Raw genomic sequence first — 19,123 nt, forward strand, 5'->3', positions numbered from 1 at the left:
TCAAGATAAAGACAGGTACATCACTTACCAGTTACTGTCACAGGCAAAACAGACTCAAATTGGGGAAAATCGGTTTAATTTATTTCCAATTCATGTAGGTTCTCATAGTGAGAAACAAAAATAAAAGCAACACCTTCTTCATCCCTGTTTCTTTTCTGAGGCTCAACTTCACTCCTTCATTCCCTACTTCTCCATCAGCTCCCCACCCCAAGCAGTGCAGGGGGGTGGGGAATGGGGCTCTAGTCAGTGCACAGGAGCTTCACTCCACTGCTCTTTCCTCCTAACACTTTTCCTCTCCTCCTGTATGGGTTCTCCATTGGCCACAGTTCCTTCAGGCCACATTCACCTACTCCAGCGTGGGGTCCAGCATGGGCAGCATTGTGGATATCAGCTCTGGCATGGTCCTCTCCACAGGCACCTGGAGCACCTCCTACCCCTCCTTCTTCTCAGACTTCAGTGCTCCCAGGATTGTTTCTCACTTGTTTTCCCCCCTTACTCCTCATTTTACCCATGCAGTGTTTTGCCCTTTCCTAAATATATTTTCCCCAAGGCCCCACCACCGTGGCTGGGGGTTCAGCTGTGCCCTGCGGTGGGTGATTGGAGCCTCTGGAACCAGCTGTGTCCAGCACGGAGCAGCCCCGGCCTCTCGTCATGGAAACCCCCATGCAGCCCCCGCTGCCAGACCCTGGTCACCTGCACAACATAGAGTGTGTCAAAGTACCTATAAGTAATAAAAAAATTGAGTTACCCTTTTCTTTTGTAAGTTACATCAGTCTCTGGATTTTTGTTCTGATGATGTCTACGATGTCTACGTTGCTTCTTTTAACAACATATACAAAATTCTCATCTGTTGTAATTAAGCAATGCAGTTTACACGTGCTGAAGACCTGACTTGTATGGCATGTGTTTTGTTATACCCAATGCATTTCTACTCTGTACTTCTTACACTACTCTCCTCCAAAGTAGAAAACATCAGACAATAGATGGGAGATAATTTATGTACTCCCTATTGTATTAACATAACAAAATGTAAAACAAGAAATCATAAAAATAGTAAAGTGACTCTAATACAAGGAAAACTCTTGACGATCTGTATATTGTTTGCATATTGCTATGAATGTCTTCTTACTTTCTGGAAGTACTTCCTACTGCATTTATTGCTTAATTCCAGCAATAAAGCCATGTGTTTGTAACACAGAATAAGAGTGAAATTTAAATATTTGTAAATAAAAGACAGAAACTCTTGACTTATAGCTTCCTTTTTCAGCGGAATATGGATTGTAACACCTCTTGGTTTTAGTTACAGAACAACATTCAGAGTGAAAGTTTCATGTGAGTAGCACACATAAATATGAAGAAAATCACAGTTTATCTTGCTTCTTTTGCAGGTTTTTCAGGTCAGTACTGTGAAATAGAAATGAATGAGTGTGATTCAACTCCCTGCTTGAATGGTGCTGTCTGTCAGGATGATGTCAACAGCTATGATTGTTTTTGCCCTGAAGGTAAGTTGTTCAAAATAATTTATTTTCATTATCTTTGACAATTTTCGAAATTGCCTGCAGTCTGCAAAACATGTTCTTGACAGTCTTCAAAACCATTGTTAAAATTTCCTTTAATAAGATGTTATTCATTCTTTTCTGAAGTCTAATTTGCATTTTTGTCCATGAAAGTACCCAATAAAACAAGCACACTTATAAAGAACGGAGACAGATATACTTGTAAGGGCTGCTTTTTTTTTCAGACAAAATCTCATGATCTAACAAAGTCTGAAAGAGCAGAGAAAACACAAATGTGCAGTACATGAAATCCACAGAAAATGTAATTATTGAACTTACAAAGAAAATATTATATCCTGGTGTACTAACTTGGAGATTTGTGACTGAGCATAGCAAGCAAAGTACAATGGCCATAATAATGACTGTAATATATCTTCAGTACAAAAATCTGTTACAGTTTTCACAGACAAAAATAATGTGATCTTCAGCACTTTTGGTCTGTGTCTTTAAAAATGCATGTTGTTCAGTGTTAGCAGAAGAGTATGAACAAATGCGTGTTTTCAAGAAAAAACGTAGTTAAAGGAAAAATCAAAACACTTAAAAACATTAAAAATCACAGTGTTTTTCTGAGATACTTTCACAAACGGGTTTGTTCTGAATATTTATGCTGTTTTAAATTGGATTTTTTATTTATAAATAAAGCCAAGGTTGTGATTTATAACCTGGTACTTTGTTTCTGCATTTCAAACTTTCTTATACTTGATTTTAACGTTCAAATAGTACTGGTTTTTAAGTACAGACTCATGTTGAGTTGATTTTATAGCTTACAATATTTCAGGTTTTTATATATTAATACAAGCATCCAAGTAGTGATGGTAAGTTCAGAAACTCATCACAAAAGATTAAACTGTTACAAATAATTCTTGCAAGTATGGCCTCTGTCATTTGTTAGTTTAAATTAGAAGCTAAAACAGATATTGGAAGGCAGTTAAAAATTAAACTCAGAAAAGACCATTCTGCTGTTTAGTCTGCTAGACTAGCTCATAAAAAAATAAATCTCAGCATCCACATTGATAGTTTCGTGACTCACTTGTTACTTGTAAAATCTGATTCTAATTAAACACTAAATGCAAATGAGAATTGTTACTGTATACATTATTAACAAACTAAGAGGGTAATTCTAAAGTTTTATGACTTAGGGATCAGTGGAAATTGGTTCCATGGTCAGTTCGAGAAATTATGGGAATGTGCCTAGCACTGAGTGTGCTGATGGCTTAGCATTAGTCATGGTCTTCCCACAGCCATGGTCTGTGACAGCACTAATGATAGTCATTTTGTAGCATGACCATGAATTAAAATACGTTTACAAGAGCATAAAATGTCAGATATTAGCGTGAAGATTGTCCAGCAATTTCAAGTACAAAAAGCAATGTTGGACTTCTGAGTTTTCTAAAAGTCACTGTGACACAAGAAACAAATAGACAAAAAGTAGAGCAGTAACTATTTGAGAATTGATTTTTAAAACTATAATCAGATATCCAAACCCCAGCATCAATTATCTTCATCTGCAATGTTCTCAAAATGGCAGAAGATATATAAATTCTTAAGTCCCTGCTAAAGAAAAAGTTCAACTAGATCAATGAAAATACTGAATCCTAAACTTGTTATTTGATATCAATTATTACCTCCTTTTAAAATACATGGGATGGTCAGATGTATTTTCCTATTAATTGAAAAAAAAAAAAAAAAAAGGAAAAGCTTTTAGAAAGATCTTTCACTAAGACTTCAAGATAATTTTATTACAAGAGTAAACTGAAAACAATCTATTTTTTAGACAAAGACAAAAAAAAAAAGACCCAAATACATGCTTCAGAAAAGAAGACACAAATAGAGCTGAATAATACATAGCTCTTTGTTTTTTTTTTCCAACTAAGGATTTGAAGGTCTGAACTGTGAAATCAACTTTGATGAGTGCACTTATGGCTTCTGTAAAAGCAATTCAACTTGTTTAGACCTGGTTGCAGACTACAGTTGTGTTTGTCCTCCAGGATTCACTGGTAAGATTTATTTTAACTCTGGAAAAGACATTAAATATTTAAAATTTTCTGAAATTAAAACTATTTTAATTGCATTTTGTTCAGTGTGTTAGCATTAATAAAATAGATTCAACATTGTGTTGTGTGCTGTTGAGAATCTATTTTAAAATCCCTACTAATATGATAAAAGTTGAAAGCAGTGTGTATACTATTTGATTAATTGATCTGTATTTTGCCTAGAAAAAAAAAGTGAAAAATAGGTGAGCATTGATAGCTATAACTGATGCTGTTTGTCTTCAGAAGATTATATCACAGTTGTACGTGATTGAAACAGGAATGAGAACACAATTTTAACAAGAGGACACTTTGTTCTCTTCACAAAAGATGCCATCAGATCCTTATGGTAAACAGCTCATAAATTGCACAATTATTTATGTGTCTAAGAGGATTAACAAAATAGCTCCTGCATCAGTAGCAGTCTTCATGGTCCTGCTTTCTGCCAGAAGCAGCTAACAGGATCATGGGGAAATCAATACAATTGTCTCAAAAAATAGGTGATCTAAACAGCTAATATGCTGTGATGTTGGGGACTGGAACACACTGACTTTCACCTGCTGGGTTCAGAGAGGCAGATGGAGCAGCATTAGTCAGAAGCAGTAACAGGAAGACAAGCAGTGGCAGTCTCAGAAATCATACACAGGTAGTGGGTGTTGTAATAAAAAGCCAAACAGGTATGTACAGAGAGCTCAAAATCTGTGGTGACTGATGGAAAGGAATGAAAGAAGGACAAAAAAAAAAAAAAAAAAAGAAGAAGAAAAAAGAAAAAAGCAAAGAGATCTGTTATGGAGAAATGAAAGGTTAAAGAAGCAAGTAGAGTAGTGAAGGATGAGGAGGCAAAATTAAGTTAGAAAGTTAGAAGCAAACAAAGCATTTCAAGTTGATAGTAACACCAGCAACATCCAGCTTAGGAGCATATTTTTTCAATAGTTAAAAATAGGCAGATGGAACATAAGCAATATATGATGATACACAGAAATTTAGAATCTGTGAAAGTGATAATAGTTGCAGTTCCAACAGATGTCTGTGATTTTACTTGATTGATTCATGCCAACATATTCTAAAATTATTCAGCATTACAAAACTGAGATGTGCTCTGTTTCCTACAAGATCATATTCTCCTTTTCTTCTTTCTTTTATAACTGGCTTTGCTGTCATGAGTTTGCATAGCATATGCTTCTTTGATGTCAATCATGAAAATAATGGAGCTAATTACAAAGTATTTGTTCATATAAATATAAGTATTTTTAATGCAATAATTTTAAAAGAAGGAGCTTTACAAACTTAATGGTTTATTACAAAGACAAAAATGGAAAACATCTAACTTTTCAGCAGTAGGTTCTAAACAGTCAGTTTGAACTAGGGAACACAGGTAAAGCTGTTCCTGTCAAAATACAGTTACACTACTTTGGGATATGATGGAATCCACATTACAGAACCAGAACCATAAACTAATGTGTGGGTGTCACTAAGGCAACCTGGAATAATGTATGTTATCCATAGGAGGAATGCTTTAGACTTATGCAAATTGGCTTTTCTTGTGAGACAGGACAACTCCCATAAGAAAACAAATCAGCCTGTCTACTGACTGGAATTGGAAGTGGGGATAAGAATCCTCCTGATTACACTGAATATTTTCATCTGTGCTCATTCAATTTGTATAATAAATGCACAGTCAGCCATCATGGATGTCATTAGATCTCCTCTCTCCAAGCCTTCCAACAACTTCTTCAACCTGCCCAGAAAGAGTCTTCAATGCAACATACTGAATATTTGAGCTTTTATCTTCTAAGAAAAGCAAACAATGGTAAAAGGACATTTCATGCCCTTCTGAGTTCTTGGACTGATGTATATGGTCCAAGATACACACACAGTGATATACTCAAAATCTTTTCAAGGACAAAAAGAAACATAATGTATATGTAGGATTATTTTGCTTATTCAATTACTATTTAAGCAATATAGACATCCATATTACATAATGAATGTAGAAAAGCACCATCAAAATTGTTATACTGGAAAACCTATTAATATCTACCCGTTTTCTGTGGTGTTATGTTCAACTTTACCATGTCCCTCTGGGTCCTACAGGTGATGTTTTCAGTCTTCTCAAGAAGGAGTAGAGGAGTTTAGGCCTTAGTCATTAGCATCTTGAGCCTTTTCCTAAGAGAAAGATGATGTTCCTGGTGGGGGTTTCTTCCTCCTTAGTCAGGGGTCTAGTCTGGGTTATTTTTATACTTTTACTCTTCCAACCTGCATCCTTATCCTGCACTGTCAGCTGCAGTCTGGCCATGGTCTCCAGCCCCTGCATCCCCATGCACACAAAAGGCTATGGTTTACCAGGCAGTAACTGTGTTGGAGGGTGTCACCCCTCCCCAGCAGGGTGACTCCCAGAGCAGAAGCTGGAGCAAGGAGGCAGTAGTCACTGGGCCCAGCACAGAGGTTAAACCAGAGACACCAGCTCAGGCCATAGTGAGGCTGAGCCCCTGCACTGCTGGGTCAGCACACAGCTGGGCCTCCCGCTGCTGAGGGCAGAAATCATATTTACTGGGCTACAGCAGTTATCTATGAACAAGGAGGCACAAGTTAGAAAGTTCATCAACAGGTCTGCTAACTCCCTGACAATCACATCTTGTATTTTTCTCATGAGATTTGATTAAGGAAGTAAAATTTGGAAAAGTCCAGTAAATGTATAAGGCTGGTTTTCTCTTTTCATTTTTTTCAAGACATTTTTGTTTTCCTTTTGTTTTGTAAATAAAGTTTAGCTATAGCATCTGAGCTGGTTGAGTACAAAAACTATCTTATACCTAGCTGTTTGTTTGTCTTGCCATTTATTGGCTCCATGTCAGATGGCATCACTGTGGTTTGGTATTACGTGCCTTTCTTGTACACAAACGCTCTGCTGAAAAGGCAGTGTTGGACAGAAATGAGAGATGCCTGTTCAAATGACTTTGGCCTGTTAATATGCTTTTTGAAGATCAAATCTAGATAATTCCCTCTGGTGTGTCTCATACAGTAAGTTTTAGGAATCCTGTAGTAGCCATTGTGGCTAAAGAAGTGGTCCCTTCAACATCAAATATTTGAAAACCCAGATTATAAAAGGATGTGTAGTGTCTTGTAGTTCAGCTCACTCCATCATGAGGTAAAAAAGTGACACCTTTTTTCGTGCTTTCAGAAATCTTTTCTTGTGCATGTTTTTTATAAGACTTTCTAAGCTTTGTTTTCAGTAAGCCTGCGAAAGCTGTTCTATTTTAGACATTTTTTTGGCGGACCCAGATGTTTTTAGTTAACGTCAGGACCACTGCACAGTTTAAAACTATTGTGTCATTCCATCCTCCATTCCACATTACTCATCTTCAGTGCTGTCCTCAATGACTGAAAGGAAAAAATTGGCCTGAGACCTCTATTGGTGCTTAGCAATCACTAAAGTCAGTCACAGATAGTTGGTCTCACTTGTATTTCATGCATCAGATTATTGTTCCACATCAGCATCCCTTATAGAAACAACCCAAAAACCAGGTATTCTTTTCTCTGATGTCTCCTGATGACCAAGTTCATATAAACAGCATGGCTGAATCTGATGTCTAGTCAGAGCGCTAATGGTTTTCAAACCAACCCCAGTCCTGGAAGTTGAAGGCTGAACAGGCCGGGATGGTTCCCCCCACTCCTGGACAGGAGAGCTGTTACTCATAATTGGCCCATGGCAGCATGAGAGCAAAGGGCTGCCTTTGCCCCTGCTCCACTGGGACGTGCTGATGGGCTGCTGCTTTTCAGAAACACTCCAGAAGGCAGACTGCCGAGGGTAGGCTTCCCACAGTTGGGTGTGCAAACTTAGTATACTGTTTATGTGTGTGGATATGTATTCAATATGTGTTTCTCTGGTTATTAGAGAATGTTTATCATCATGTCTAGTGTTTAAGAATACATACTTCCCCTGCAAGGAACTCAGGTATAAAACACTGAGTGGAGAAAAAAAAAAAAAAAAAAAAAAGGGCAAAAAAAAAGATCAGTATAGCACATACAGCACAGAAAAGTACATTTAAGTTTCACCATGCTGCAAATTATACGACATAAAAAGTTTTATAAACTAATACATAAAAACTATTAAATTGTATGAGGGCAAACCAAATCAATTATAGTTCCATAGCAATCTTTTTTCCAGTCAACTAAAAAATAAGCGAAGTCCCTTTTTTGGTGAGAAATAAAATGGCACTTTTCTCCAATAGCTTTCCACTTCCAAATAGTAAGCATGATTTCTTTAAATGAGAAGGTGAATAGTAACAGTTGGAATCATCTGGAAAAAAAGATTAACTAATTCTTTAATCAAAAGTTTAATTAGTTTATATGGGATTTACTTTATCATTGCTCTACTGGACCTATTGTGAGATTATTTTTGTATTTCAGTTTATCCCCTGTATTTTAGATACAATCCATTTTTTTCAACAGTGATGCCAATTGTCATAGATAATATAATTTCTGTAGAACATACATTAATATCTTTCTGGGAATTATTTGTATTTAATTAATTTTAGATAAATTGGAACATAATAATTTAAACTGAACAGTGCTTCCTAAATAAAAAAAGGAAAAGCAGTCATGTCTAGAAAAGCTCCTACAGTGATTAAAGTACGTGCAGAAGAGTCTGAAAAACATGGTTGAAATTCTTATTCTTCCTCAGTTATTGTGGGAAATTAACCAATTTTTTCCTTACATCCACAGTTTTTCTGTAAACAATCTCTTTTCATGAGTTTTCTATTTATATTATAAACAGTTAAAGTAATGGGTAAAATCACAGTATGAACAAGAATATGCCAAGACAGTGAGCACAATTTTTCTTTTTACATCTGAGTGCATCTCTAAAAATAATGTATGGATATCAAGACAATTTCCTGCTGCATCAAGATTTTTATTATAAGTGCTTCCATTAACCTGTTAGGACTAAGCTTTCTGTTATGACATAAGCAATTAGTGAATGAACTCTGACATAAGAAAACCTGCTTTCAGCCAACTTCCTCAGTACACGTTTTCCATCCTTCTCATATAATCTCTTAATGAATTTTGGAAATGAAAGGAGCATCTTACATAAGATCAGTTTTCTCTCTTTTTTTTTTTTTTTTTTTTTTAATGACGGATGGTTCTTCTAATGAAAAAATCTACCAAATCATTGATCTTGGACAAAGTATGTTGTTCAACTCTGCCTTTGCAATACTAACTAGCATTGTAACAGGTTTTCATACTAAATTATATTTCCAAGTACATACTTGGCTGTGTTTTTAACAAGTGATACAATTTACCTTTGGGCACCTTCTTCTTTGACAGAACCATACTATAAAAGGTATGACACTATCAGTTTTAGTATGACCACACTCAGTAGTAGCCATATTTGGTGCCATCTTCAGTAACACAGTGGATGTTTTATGTTCTTCGCTCTTTGGCCTTTTTCTTTGTCTTGATTTTTTCTTTTTTTTCACACCTTTCTCTTTCTCAGTTCTGCAGCTCCCTGTAACTAGTGGTTTTTCTATGTTTGGAGAATTTTACATATGTTAAGTATTTGTTCTTTTTCCATGTTGTTATCCCTAGAATTATTTTTGTGCAACTCCTGTGTTTGCTTCGCTACCAGTAACTGGCCATGCACTAGCTGTTAGTAGCCTTGGAGTCTCCAGTACCACCCTATAAATGCACCTCTGCTCTTTCCCCTGTGCTTCTTCACACTGTAGCCTTACTCTAGGGTCATAATTAGTTCATTCTATACAGCGTAAGTACTTGTTATTCCTGTCCACACCTTATTAACAATAAACATAGCATGATGCAATTGTATAAAAAAAACAAATGAGACAAGATCCACCTGGCTACTAGATGAGTCCTGAGGTCTCTGGAGCTAACTTGACACCAAATCTGTGGCCCAGTGCCAGCAATGGCAATGTCAGATGTACAGGGATACAGGGCTTCAGTCATAACAATGGGGACATGAACCCACAGCTTGGCTGACTTCACTTTGACAGTAGGTTGACCAGAGACTGCTGCTTGTTGAGATCTAAGGAGTCTTGAGACAGGAGAGGAAAAGTGTTAAATACAGGCTGATGTTTTTAAAACTGTTTATAAAACTTTTATAAGAAGATTTTTTTTTTCCTTTACATTTTTGCAATCAGGCAAGGAACAGAATTGTATAGATTATTTGCTCTTGTAACAGCAGAGCAACACCTGACAGTCACCTTTCCCAAGAACCTTCAAGGACAGGACATACACATTCCACATGATGATTATGCTGCAGGGCACAGTTGCCTTGGGATAGGTTATTGCCGTTATAAAAATATGCCTGTTTCACAGAAATGTCTTGATGTTTTCCCAGGAAAGACCCACAGAAGACTACAGGATGAGTGAATTTATTCTGGAAGTCTTCTAACAACCTTTAAATTGCTCGTTGTGTGCTCTACATTAGGTCTATATACCAGAAGGCTGTTAGTGTTGTCCATTAACCACCTTATACTGAACCTAATTACTTAGTTTTGATTAAAGCACACATTGATTTGAAAAACGTTCAATCCTGATTTGAATGCATGAAGAGAAACTAGAATTTCACTCGTATTTTTTTCCTACTAGTAATCACCATCAGATTTAAGAGTTTATATTAAATATTTTATATAAATTTTTTTCTCAACTTCAAGATATTGAGTCTCATTAGCTTTTCTACACAAAATGGAAAACCTCTTATTGTCCAAGTATTTTCTCTTTGTAAAAACACTTTTACACTGTAATCAAGTCACTTCTTGTTTCTGTTTCTTCTAAATGAAACAGATGGAGCTCTTCAAGCCTTTGCCGACAGCATGCTTTCTTCAGTTGTTGAATAAATTGTGTAGCTTTCCCTTTGTTACTCAAATAGCTATGGGTATGCACAGAAGCCATTAATCTTTACAGTTATTTCTTGATTTTGAATCAGTTTTGGATCAGAAACATCCAAGTATAATTTATACCAGGCTAGAGTTTGCTCTAAATTAATGTAGTGCACAATAGAGAGATGAGGGACTGTGGATTTTCTTTGGTATGCCAAATGAGTTAATTGTTTTCATAAGCCACCTATTATCTTCTAAATATTCTCCTCTATATGTCTTCTGTATGTTCTCCTGTATTTTTGTTGTTTCATCTTTGAATTAATTTTAATTGTACCTCAATTAAATGTCTTTAAAAGAAGAAAAATGAGGAAACAGCTAGTAAATGTGTAGGTTTCTGCTGGGATCTGAGAAGTAGCTTTATTCATCTAAACAAGGAAGCAATCTTGATAAATATTTTTCTTATTAGTGTCACTGAGTTTATTAAGTGTCTAAAATAGTCTTTAAATTGTGACATATAATTCTAGTAATTATGGTGTTGAAATGTAATGCTAGAATACACAAATAATAATTTGGAAATTTGTTAACTATCAGCTATGATGTATGAACATCTCTAGTTTTAAAGCTGTCATGCAGAATTAAAGTAGTGTTCCCAACCTGGAAAAATTAAATTATGCAGTTGTCATTTGTACTGTGAAGTAACTTTCCCAAACCCAAAGATGATTTATATTTTTAATGTTTCATTTTCTTTTCTGTCAGACAAAAACTGTTCCACAGATATTGATGAATGTTTCTTCAAGCCCTGCAAAAATGGAGGTGATTGCCATGATTTGATTGGTGAATTTTACTGTAGCTGTTTGCCAGGTAAGAAGTCAGTTGATGTTTAGGTGAGAAATATTCCGTGATATTTAAGAAAGAAATATAATTACTCATAAGCAGACGACTAAGTAGTAATTTATTTTCCTGAAAAGAGAGAAGGACTGAGCAGGTATTCTTTAAGCCTACTCTACCATTGCTATGCTGCTAGTGACAGCAAAATTTGTTTACAAAACAGAGCTTGTGTACCAGAGGTCCTGCCTTGCAAACTGATGAATGAAGAGTCTTAGAAATCAACCAACACTTGTAGCGGTATTCACTCCAGAATGCTTGAGGCATTCTGAAATATATTATACTTGTATAGTATAACAAGTTGTTGATTTTTTTCCCTGCTATCGTTATTGTGGGTCAACTAGCCATCATCTGCCTGAAATGTAGAACATAAAATGTGAAATGGTAGTACTTTTTCAGTTGCAGTTTTTTTCATATTCTTAAGTCACTTACATTGCACTAAACCTTGTTCCATCATGTCAACTTAGCAATATAATGATAAAATCATCAAGTTTATCTTTGGACAGAAATATTTGCTTACAATGGACAGGAAAATATGTGGTTAGAATGATGATGTCCCTATGAGAATTATGTATGTTTTTATGTAAGAGATATAAAAATGCATACAAACTGTTTAAAGCCTAGTATGTAAATAGTTTGTAAGTTATTGAAGTATGAAAAATAGAAACAGTACTCACAGCCAACATGGCCATTAAATCATAGTGTATACATTTAAAAATAACTCGCATATATGCATAAATACATATGGGTATTTGTATATATAGAAGTGCGTGCATGTACTTTACATACACATATACAAACTCTTTCAAGACCTGAGACCTCTCAATAGACTTTCACGATGCAGAATGTCTGGTTAGTCTTTTTTTTATTGCTATTATTATCAATTACTATGGCAAGTTTATTAAGACTGGATTCTTTTATGATGATATAATAAGTTAGTTTTACTTTCTAAATTGCAAAACCTATGACTAGATTGCATTAAGCTTTCCATGACTGACAAACCAAATGTCACACCTAATTTTGTCAAAGATTTTTTTGCATTGTGAAATCACAAACAACACTTTGCAGAAAATGACCTGGAGGTCCTGATGTTCAGCAAGCAGAATATGAGCCAGTCACATGTCTTTGCAACAAAGCATCCTGGGCTGCATTAGGAAGACTGTAGCTAGCAAGTCTGGAAGTGATTATTTTTCTACTCCGGACTTGTGAATCTGCATCTGAAGGACTGTGTCTGAGTTTTGGATTCTTCAGTAAAAAGACATTGCCATACTGGGACAAGTCCAGCACAGGGCCATGAAAATGTCCACGGACCCAGAGAACATGATGTACAAAGAGTGTCTGGAGTAACTGGACCTTTTCAGTCTGAAGAAAATTCTAAAGGAAGTTGTACTGGGGTTTATAATTACTTCATGAGAGTATACACAGAGAACAGAGCAAGATTTTTCTCAGAGCTGAAAATCGTGGCAGGGCAAAAGGCGATGGATATAAGTTGGAAAGCAGAAGAATTCTGATTAAATATTGTGGAGGAGAGGAATCTACTATGAAGCTGGTTAACTATGGGGATGAGCTTGTGGAATCCCTGTCCTTGGATGCATATTGAGATCTTGACAGAACAGCTCCCTGAAATACTTGATCTAGCTCGTCTTGCTTTCAGTGGGGATTAGACTAGATGACCTCAAGAAGTCATTTCCAACATAATTTGTCTTGTGATTCTATTATTAAAACAGGAATCTTTGCCCAATTTTATGTATACTTTACAAACATAATACTTTCAGTTGAATTTGAATTGAACTATTTATGCCTACACGCACAGCCTTTAAGACTGCAAGAATTTTGGCCATATCTAAAAGTTTTCCATAATCTTCATTTGGTGTATCAACTTTGTAACTGAAAAAAAAAAAAAATAAACGTTTGTTTATATGCAATGCTTTCCCAAACCCAGAATTTGTGTCACTATTTAAAAACTTCTCAAATATATTTTTTTCCTCATGTTAATTCAACCTTCTACTGGGAAATTTTTTCATTTCTCTATGAATTTTAACAAAAGAAAATAAAAATTAAAAACAGGCGTTATAGTGGTGTAGTGAAAAGCTGATTATAACAGTAGTCGGTCATGTGGAATCCTTGCCCTGAAATGATAGAGAAGCACAGGCTGAAGAAGAAGTGAGGAGTCATTCTCTAAAATCCATAACTTCTTGCCAGGTAATCTGATATTTAAGGTAATATTAATCTAGAAATTGTTAGAGTTGTAGAATGTATTCAGAATGCCAAGAAAATAGATAAATGGAATAGAGAAACTGCCTTATGAAAAAACAAGGATTCTTTAAATTTGTAGAAGAAAAGCATGAGGGAAAGAGGTGAAGCTTAGAAAGAAAATTGTGAAAGCAGTTTCTAAGCTGAAAGCAGAACTGTTGTTCACTGAAGCCTGTTCACAAGAAGCAACACGGCACTTGAAGAACCTCGTGACATTTTGAAATAAAACATATAGAAGAATTTTTAACAGATGTTAATATATTTCTAAATTTGTTACCACAGAAAGTGATGCTGACAGACAATTTTAATTATAAGTTTTGGTGAGGGTTTAGACAAATTCACAACTAAAAAGGCTGTAAGTGGATACTAAAGGATCCTCTGACTTCTTTAATGCAACTGAATGTTCCATAATTTCAAAGCGAACAGACTTCTGGAAGTGGCTAGGCAAGTATGCTCTCCATAAATAGCCTCTCTTTTTTCTACTTTCAGTTCTGGGCTAGATGAATCATTTTACTGACCACACAGGATGTTTCTTAGTTTCTTACAGAATGTTCTTATGTTTTTGCCTTTTACAAAACCCTACATCCACCACAGAGCTTCTTTCCCATTCCCATTCATGCCTCAGTGATGTATAATGTTATCCCCGCTACACCTTACTGAATACACAAAAAAATGCTTTCTTTTTTCAGTGGGATTAGTGCATGATTAGTATGATTGCTAAAGTAGACTGATTTTGAAGCAGAAAATCCTGTCAGTTGAGGTGCTTGGATTGATGGATTCAACCTAGAATCAATTTATGTTCAGCTTAATACATCAAATCAAAGAAGCAGTACTTCTGATTAAGAGTAAACTCACATACAGAAAAACTGTAAATCAAATTCTTCCTTTTTTGGAGGTTTGCTTTTATTAAAGTTTACTGTACCATGAAATAAGACTGTACTTTCTTTAAAATCTTTCTGGAAACACTTATTATAAAGTAGAAACTCATACATGAAATTTTCTATTCCAGAAACAAGTCCTAGGAAAATTGTTGCATGCTCTGTCTCAAAAAGTAAAATGAATCATCAAGATTACAGATGGGAAATACTTAGGAAATCAATCCTTTACACTGTTTCTGAACAATCACTCTTAACATAGAATCTGTATGACTGTTTTTTGTTTTGATTTCAAAATTGCCTAAGAAGAGGTTCTAACTTTTTTTTTTTTTTACAGGAAACTGTTGCTCAGTTTACCAAAAGTATTTTCTTGATGCGTAGTTTGAAATTCATATTATCAATTTCTTGCTCTAAGTTACCATTCATTTATACAATTTGGAAGTAAGATGTTTTTCTTATACATCTAACACCCTAACTTCTGCAGGATAGCAATCTTTCTAAAGAAGTCCATCTAATCAGCTGTAGAAATGCTGTTCAGCAACCTACCACTTTCAGAAAATGCTATGAGTATTCATACAGTGAGAGAGTACAGAACCGCTTGAAGGCAGTTGTTAGTAGACTCAAAATGTTAAAGAAATAGGTTTAATACATTCACATGATGTTAGCTTTTTTGCAAATTCTGTATATTGAAACTGCTGTAGGCAGTAACATCCATGAGATATCAGTGCTGACTCTTTATCCAAGAAAACAGCTGAAGTCACTGATAGAGCTGTTGGAGAGACAGAAGTTTGGCTCTTGCAAAACCAGTACCTGGAAGGAATGAGTGTCAGGGAACAACACTAGGGGTCCTTCCAAGGAGTTCCTCCTTACATTTATAGCTGATCCATACACTAGCATTAATTTTTCTCTGATATTTATGAAATGTTAAATTTATTTTTAGAAACTCTAGTTATTCTTCTGTGGTTTTGAGAATCTTGGTATATTTAGCTGTTTTTCTAATAGTGAGCTTCCTGAAAGTGTCCAGCCATTTGCTACCATAGAAGGTCTGATTGTTCATTTCACTTTTTCATAGAAGTCATTACAAAATTAGAGACTTCAATTGTTTGTTATATCATAAAAGGCCTTGCAGAAAATGGTGTCAATTCTAAAACTGGCACAAGTTATGAGAGTCCTCATTTATAAAGGAAAAAAAAAATCAGAAGCATTCTAAAGTATTTTAAAAATATAGAAGTAGAAAAAATAATCTTCCTAGGCCATTCTTTGCTTTTTCATTCTGCAGTGTAATTGTTAACCTGTCCTTCCTCTCTCCTGCTCAGTAACATTTACATAATGCTATTTAAGCCTGGTACAGCAAATTATACCATTTAATTTAGGTTTTTAAGATGTATGAAATAACATATTGAATAAATCACTATGTCCTCATGAAACTCAGACTTTACTATAGGATGATGGTTACTAGAATTTTGTGTGTGTATCAGCAAAATCATTAGACAAAATTAAGTGTGGTAATACAACAGCCTCAACCTAAGACAATGACAGAGGGAAGATGACAACAAGGCTAAGCAAAAGATGTCCTATTTGGGGACGCTCTAGAGAGCAAATGTATAATGCATCCTTTCCACACAGAACATAACCCGTACCATCCAGCAGGCTTGGATTCTGAAAACATGAAAAAGTTCCAGGAACTGAGTAACAGGTTATACATTTAGAACTGACATCTAGATAGGCTCAACAAATCCTTTTTCTTTTTTTTTTTTTAATTTTTTTTTCTTTTTTTTTCTTTTTTTTTTAATGCAAGCTGCAGTTTTCCTTTTTAAGAACACAGATAAATTTACATATATTAACTCTGCCAAACACTTAAGTTTTTCTTTTTTATATATTTAGTTTGGTCATTCAGTTGTAGGCAATTGCAGCAACATTATTGCTTGTTGCTTACAAAATGAAAAGCTATAAATGTCAGGGTCACAGAAATACAACATTGGTATGTCTGTTTTATCATTTAAAAGTCAGAAAGGTAATGATTTTGTAGTGCACATTATTCTGCTTTTAAGCCATGTAGAGAATGTGCAGTTAAAATACAAATGTATGGTATGTATAATATTTGTAAATCAAATTTTGAGATATTCATGCCTGTCCCTTCTTTCATTATTTTCGCTGCAGTGCAGTGAAGTTTTAAAATTCCACACTTGTAATTGTCATACTTTTGTTTTAAGCTGCCATAGATATTCTAAGTTGTAATACAAACCTCCATATACATGTTCCATGCAAAGGAAAATCTGCACTTTGACATTAATATGAATGAAAAAGCTGGTAAAAAAAGAACGCAGTTGGTCATTAGTGCAGTGATCATGTAATTGCACTGACAGTGTGTATTCAAAGTGTGTGTTATGATGTAATATATAATTGTGTTTTCTGCAAGATACTGGCAAGTGTACCTTCTATTTGTTTATATTGTTCCCAGAAGCACAGTAAGATTTTAATTTTTAAATATAATCTTTATTTCCTGTTAAAAAATGTGTAAGAGCAAACAACACTCTGCAATTTCTACTTATGCAAGATTTCGTTATATTATTCTTACACAAATAAGCATTTAGAGACCTCTTTCATTCAAAGACTGAAATATGTAGAATTTTGGTATATTAAAAAGTGGAAACAAGATAGAACTATTAAAAACATTTATTAAAATATATCATTTTTAATTACAGTCAGTTTTTACAAAATATAATTAAATGGCGAAATCAGAAGAAAATTCACGTAATGGCAATGAAAGCCATTAATTATACACCAGCACATATTAGGCAGTGTATAGAAGCATGCAACCAAGTGTAGGAGAAGGAAAAATATGGAATCCAGAGGCATTGTGATGAAAGTAGGAAACAAGAAGAGCAACATACTTCACAAAGTTCATTAAAAAGTCTCACACAAAGGTTTGATGTTAAGGTAGGATGTGATGAAGAAAGAGAAAGTAAACTTCTGATTAGAGAGAATATGACAAATCTCTCACTGTTGCGAAAAGATCAAAACTTATGAGTTCTAATAGCTTTACTAAATTGTATTCTCTTCTATAATTCCAATTTTCTTCCTGTGTTCCTGTCTTTATCAGTGTAGTGCTTCCTGCCAGTGGTGAAATTTTCCTGCAACAGAACACAAATTGCTGGCTTCCTCTCATTTTATTTTTTTTCACTTGTGAATTTATGTCATTTTGAGGCTGTCATTTATGAGGGTGAAAAAGTAGAAGAAAAAACTTCTATTGATTAACAGCTTATTCGTAACATCAATTCAGTCCTTCAACCCTAACAGATGGCTTAAAAATCTGACATTTTTCTAATAGAAACAACACTATTTATTTCAAAGTGGATAATGAGACATGGAGTTACTGTTAACAAAAGCAGACACGAAACACTGATGTCTTCAGAAATGCTGTAATAGGCCATTACAAATCCCCCAGGTGAAGAAATGTCTCTATGACAGCCTTTAGCTTGAGTCTATTCATTTATAACTACTAGAATGGCAGTAACAGAATGGAATCATCTGTTCTCTCAATATTAAAGTTATTCTAAAGATCTGTTAAAACCACCCTAAGTGTCTTTCAGGATTCACCAAAGTCATATGCTTCTAGAAAAGATTTAACTCCCCAACTGTTGACTAATTTTCATTTGCTGCTTCTTAAATTTGGCATCTCTACACATTTCTTTTTGTCTGACACATTAATGTTACTGTATTTAAGAGTCTTCCGCTGATAGAATGAGCCCATTCAAATATAATATGAAATTAATAAAGTCATCCCAAACAAGCAAAAAATGTTAAGGTTTATTACTCAGGTAAACAAATGAGTCAGATCTATAAATCCACTTCATTAATTCCCTTTCCTATATGAGTTTTGTTTGTATTCATATCATCTCTGTGAATGAAAAGAAGCTGAGGTGTAGCAGGTCCAAATGTCTACCCCACAGTTTTTTCCAGTATATATTCTAAAAATGGGATCTCTCATAACCTCATTCTTCAGTACATATGATCCTTTTGTCAGTGAAATCTGACTAAAATAGCAAAATGCCTTATGTAGCAAATGGATACATTTAATTGCCATATGCGTGTTTAGAACAAGGCCATCCTGGAAAAAGCTTAAATAATGCTAACTGGAAAGGTAAGCATGCAAGATTAGCTGCACAGAAAACTGACTATATATATAGAAGGATAGCTGGGCTTTTTTGACATAGTGTCATTGGTGAGAAAAGAGTAAGGTAAGACCCTGATGGATCGCTCAGAAGAGAACACTAAAGCTGTTCATTAGCACCTTTATTGTGAAGAACAGTCTGGATAGTATTGCTTGCTAGAGAAAATCTGAGGAAACGCATGCCCAACTTTATGTTGAACTTCAGAAACCATTTTATTTTAAATAAAGGCATTGAACTTACTTTCCATGACAAATTTATCTCTGAAAAAAAGAATATTGCAGTGAAGACCTCTTTATTTAATCTAGTGTCAGATCACACTATGGAGGGCACATGAATTCTGGAAGGCAGAAAGTACCTCCAAGATGTGACTGATGGAGGACAGCAACGCTGCCCACTGCTTGTGCTGATTTTGCTGGGAGATTCATATGTCACTGATGTTTCGGAGATGTTGTGTTGAGTTAAATATAGTGTCATTATCAGAAGTTATAAAGTATATAATAATTATTGCTACCATTT

The 19,123-nt window shown here is 34.9% G+C and overlaps 1 protein-coding gene across 1 annotated transcript in view; it reads left to right on the forward strand.

Moving 5' to 3' along the window:
• The window catches only part of EYS (eyes shut homolog), an 870,143-nt gene that overhangs the window by 296,637 nt on the left and 554,383 nt on the right, over positions 1–19,123 (forward strand). Inside the window, exons 15-17 of the mRNA XM_065834576.2 lie at positions 1,389–1,502; positions 3,431–3,553; positions 11,176–11,280. Coding sequence (XP_065690648.2) covers positions 1,389–1,502; positions 3,431–3,553; positions 11,176–11,280 — 342 coding nt within the window. The remainder of the gene's footprint in view (positions 1–1,388; positions 1,503–3,430; positions 3,554–11,175; positions 11,281–19,123) is intronic.

The sequence above is a fragment of the Patagioenas fasciata genome, chromosome 3 (assembly GCF_037038585.1).
Source record: "Patagioenas fasciata isolate bPatFas1 chromosome 3, bPatFas1.hap1, whole genome shotgun sequence".
Classification (NCBI taxonomy): domain Eukaryota; kingdom Metazoa; phylum Chordata; class Aves; order Columbiformes; family Columbidae; genus Patagioenas; species Patagioenas fasciata.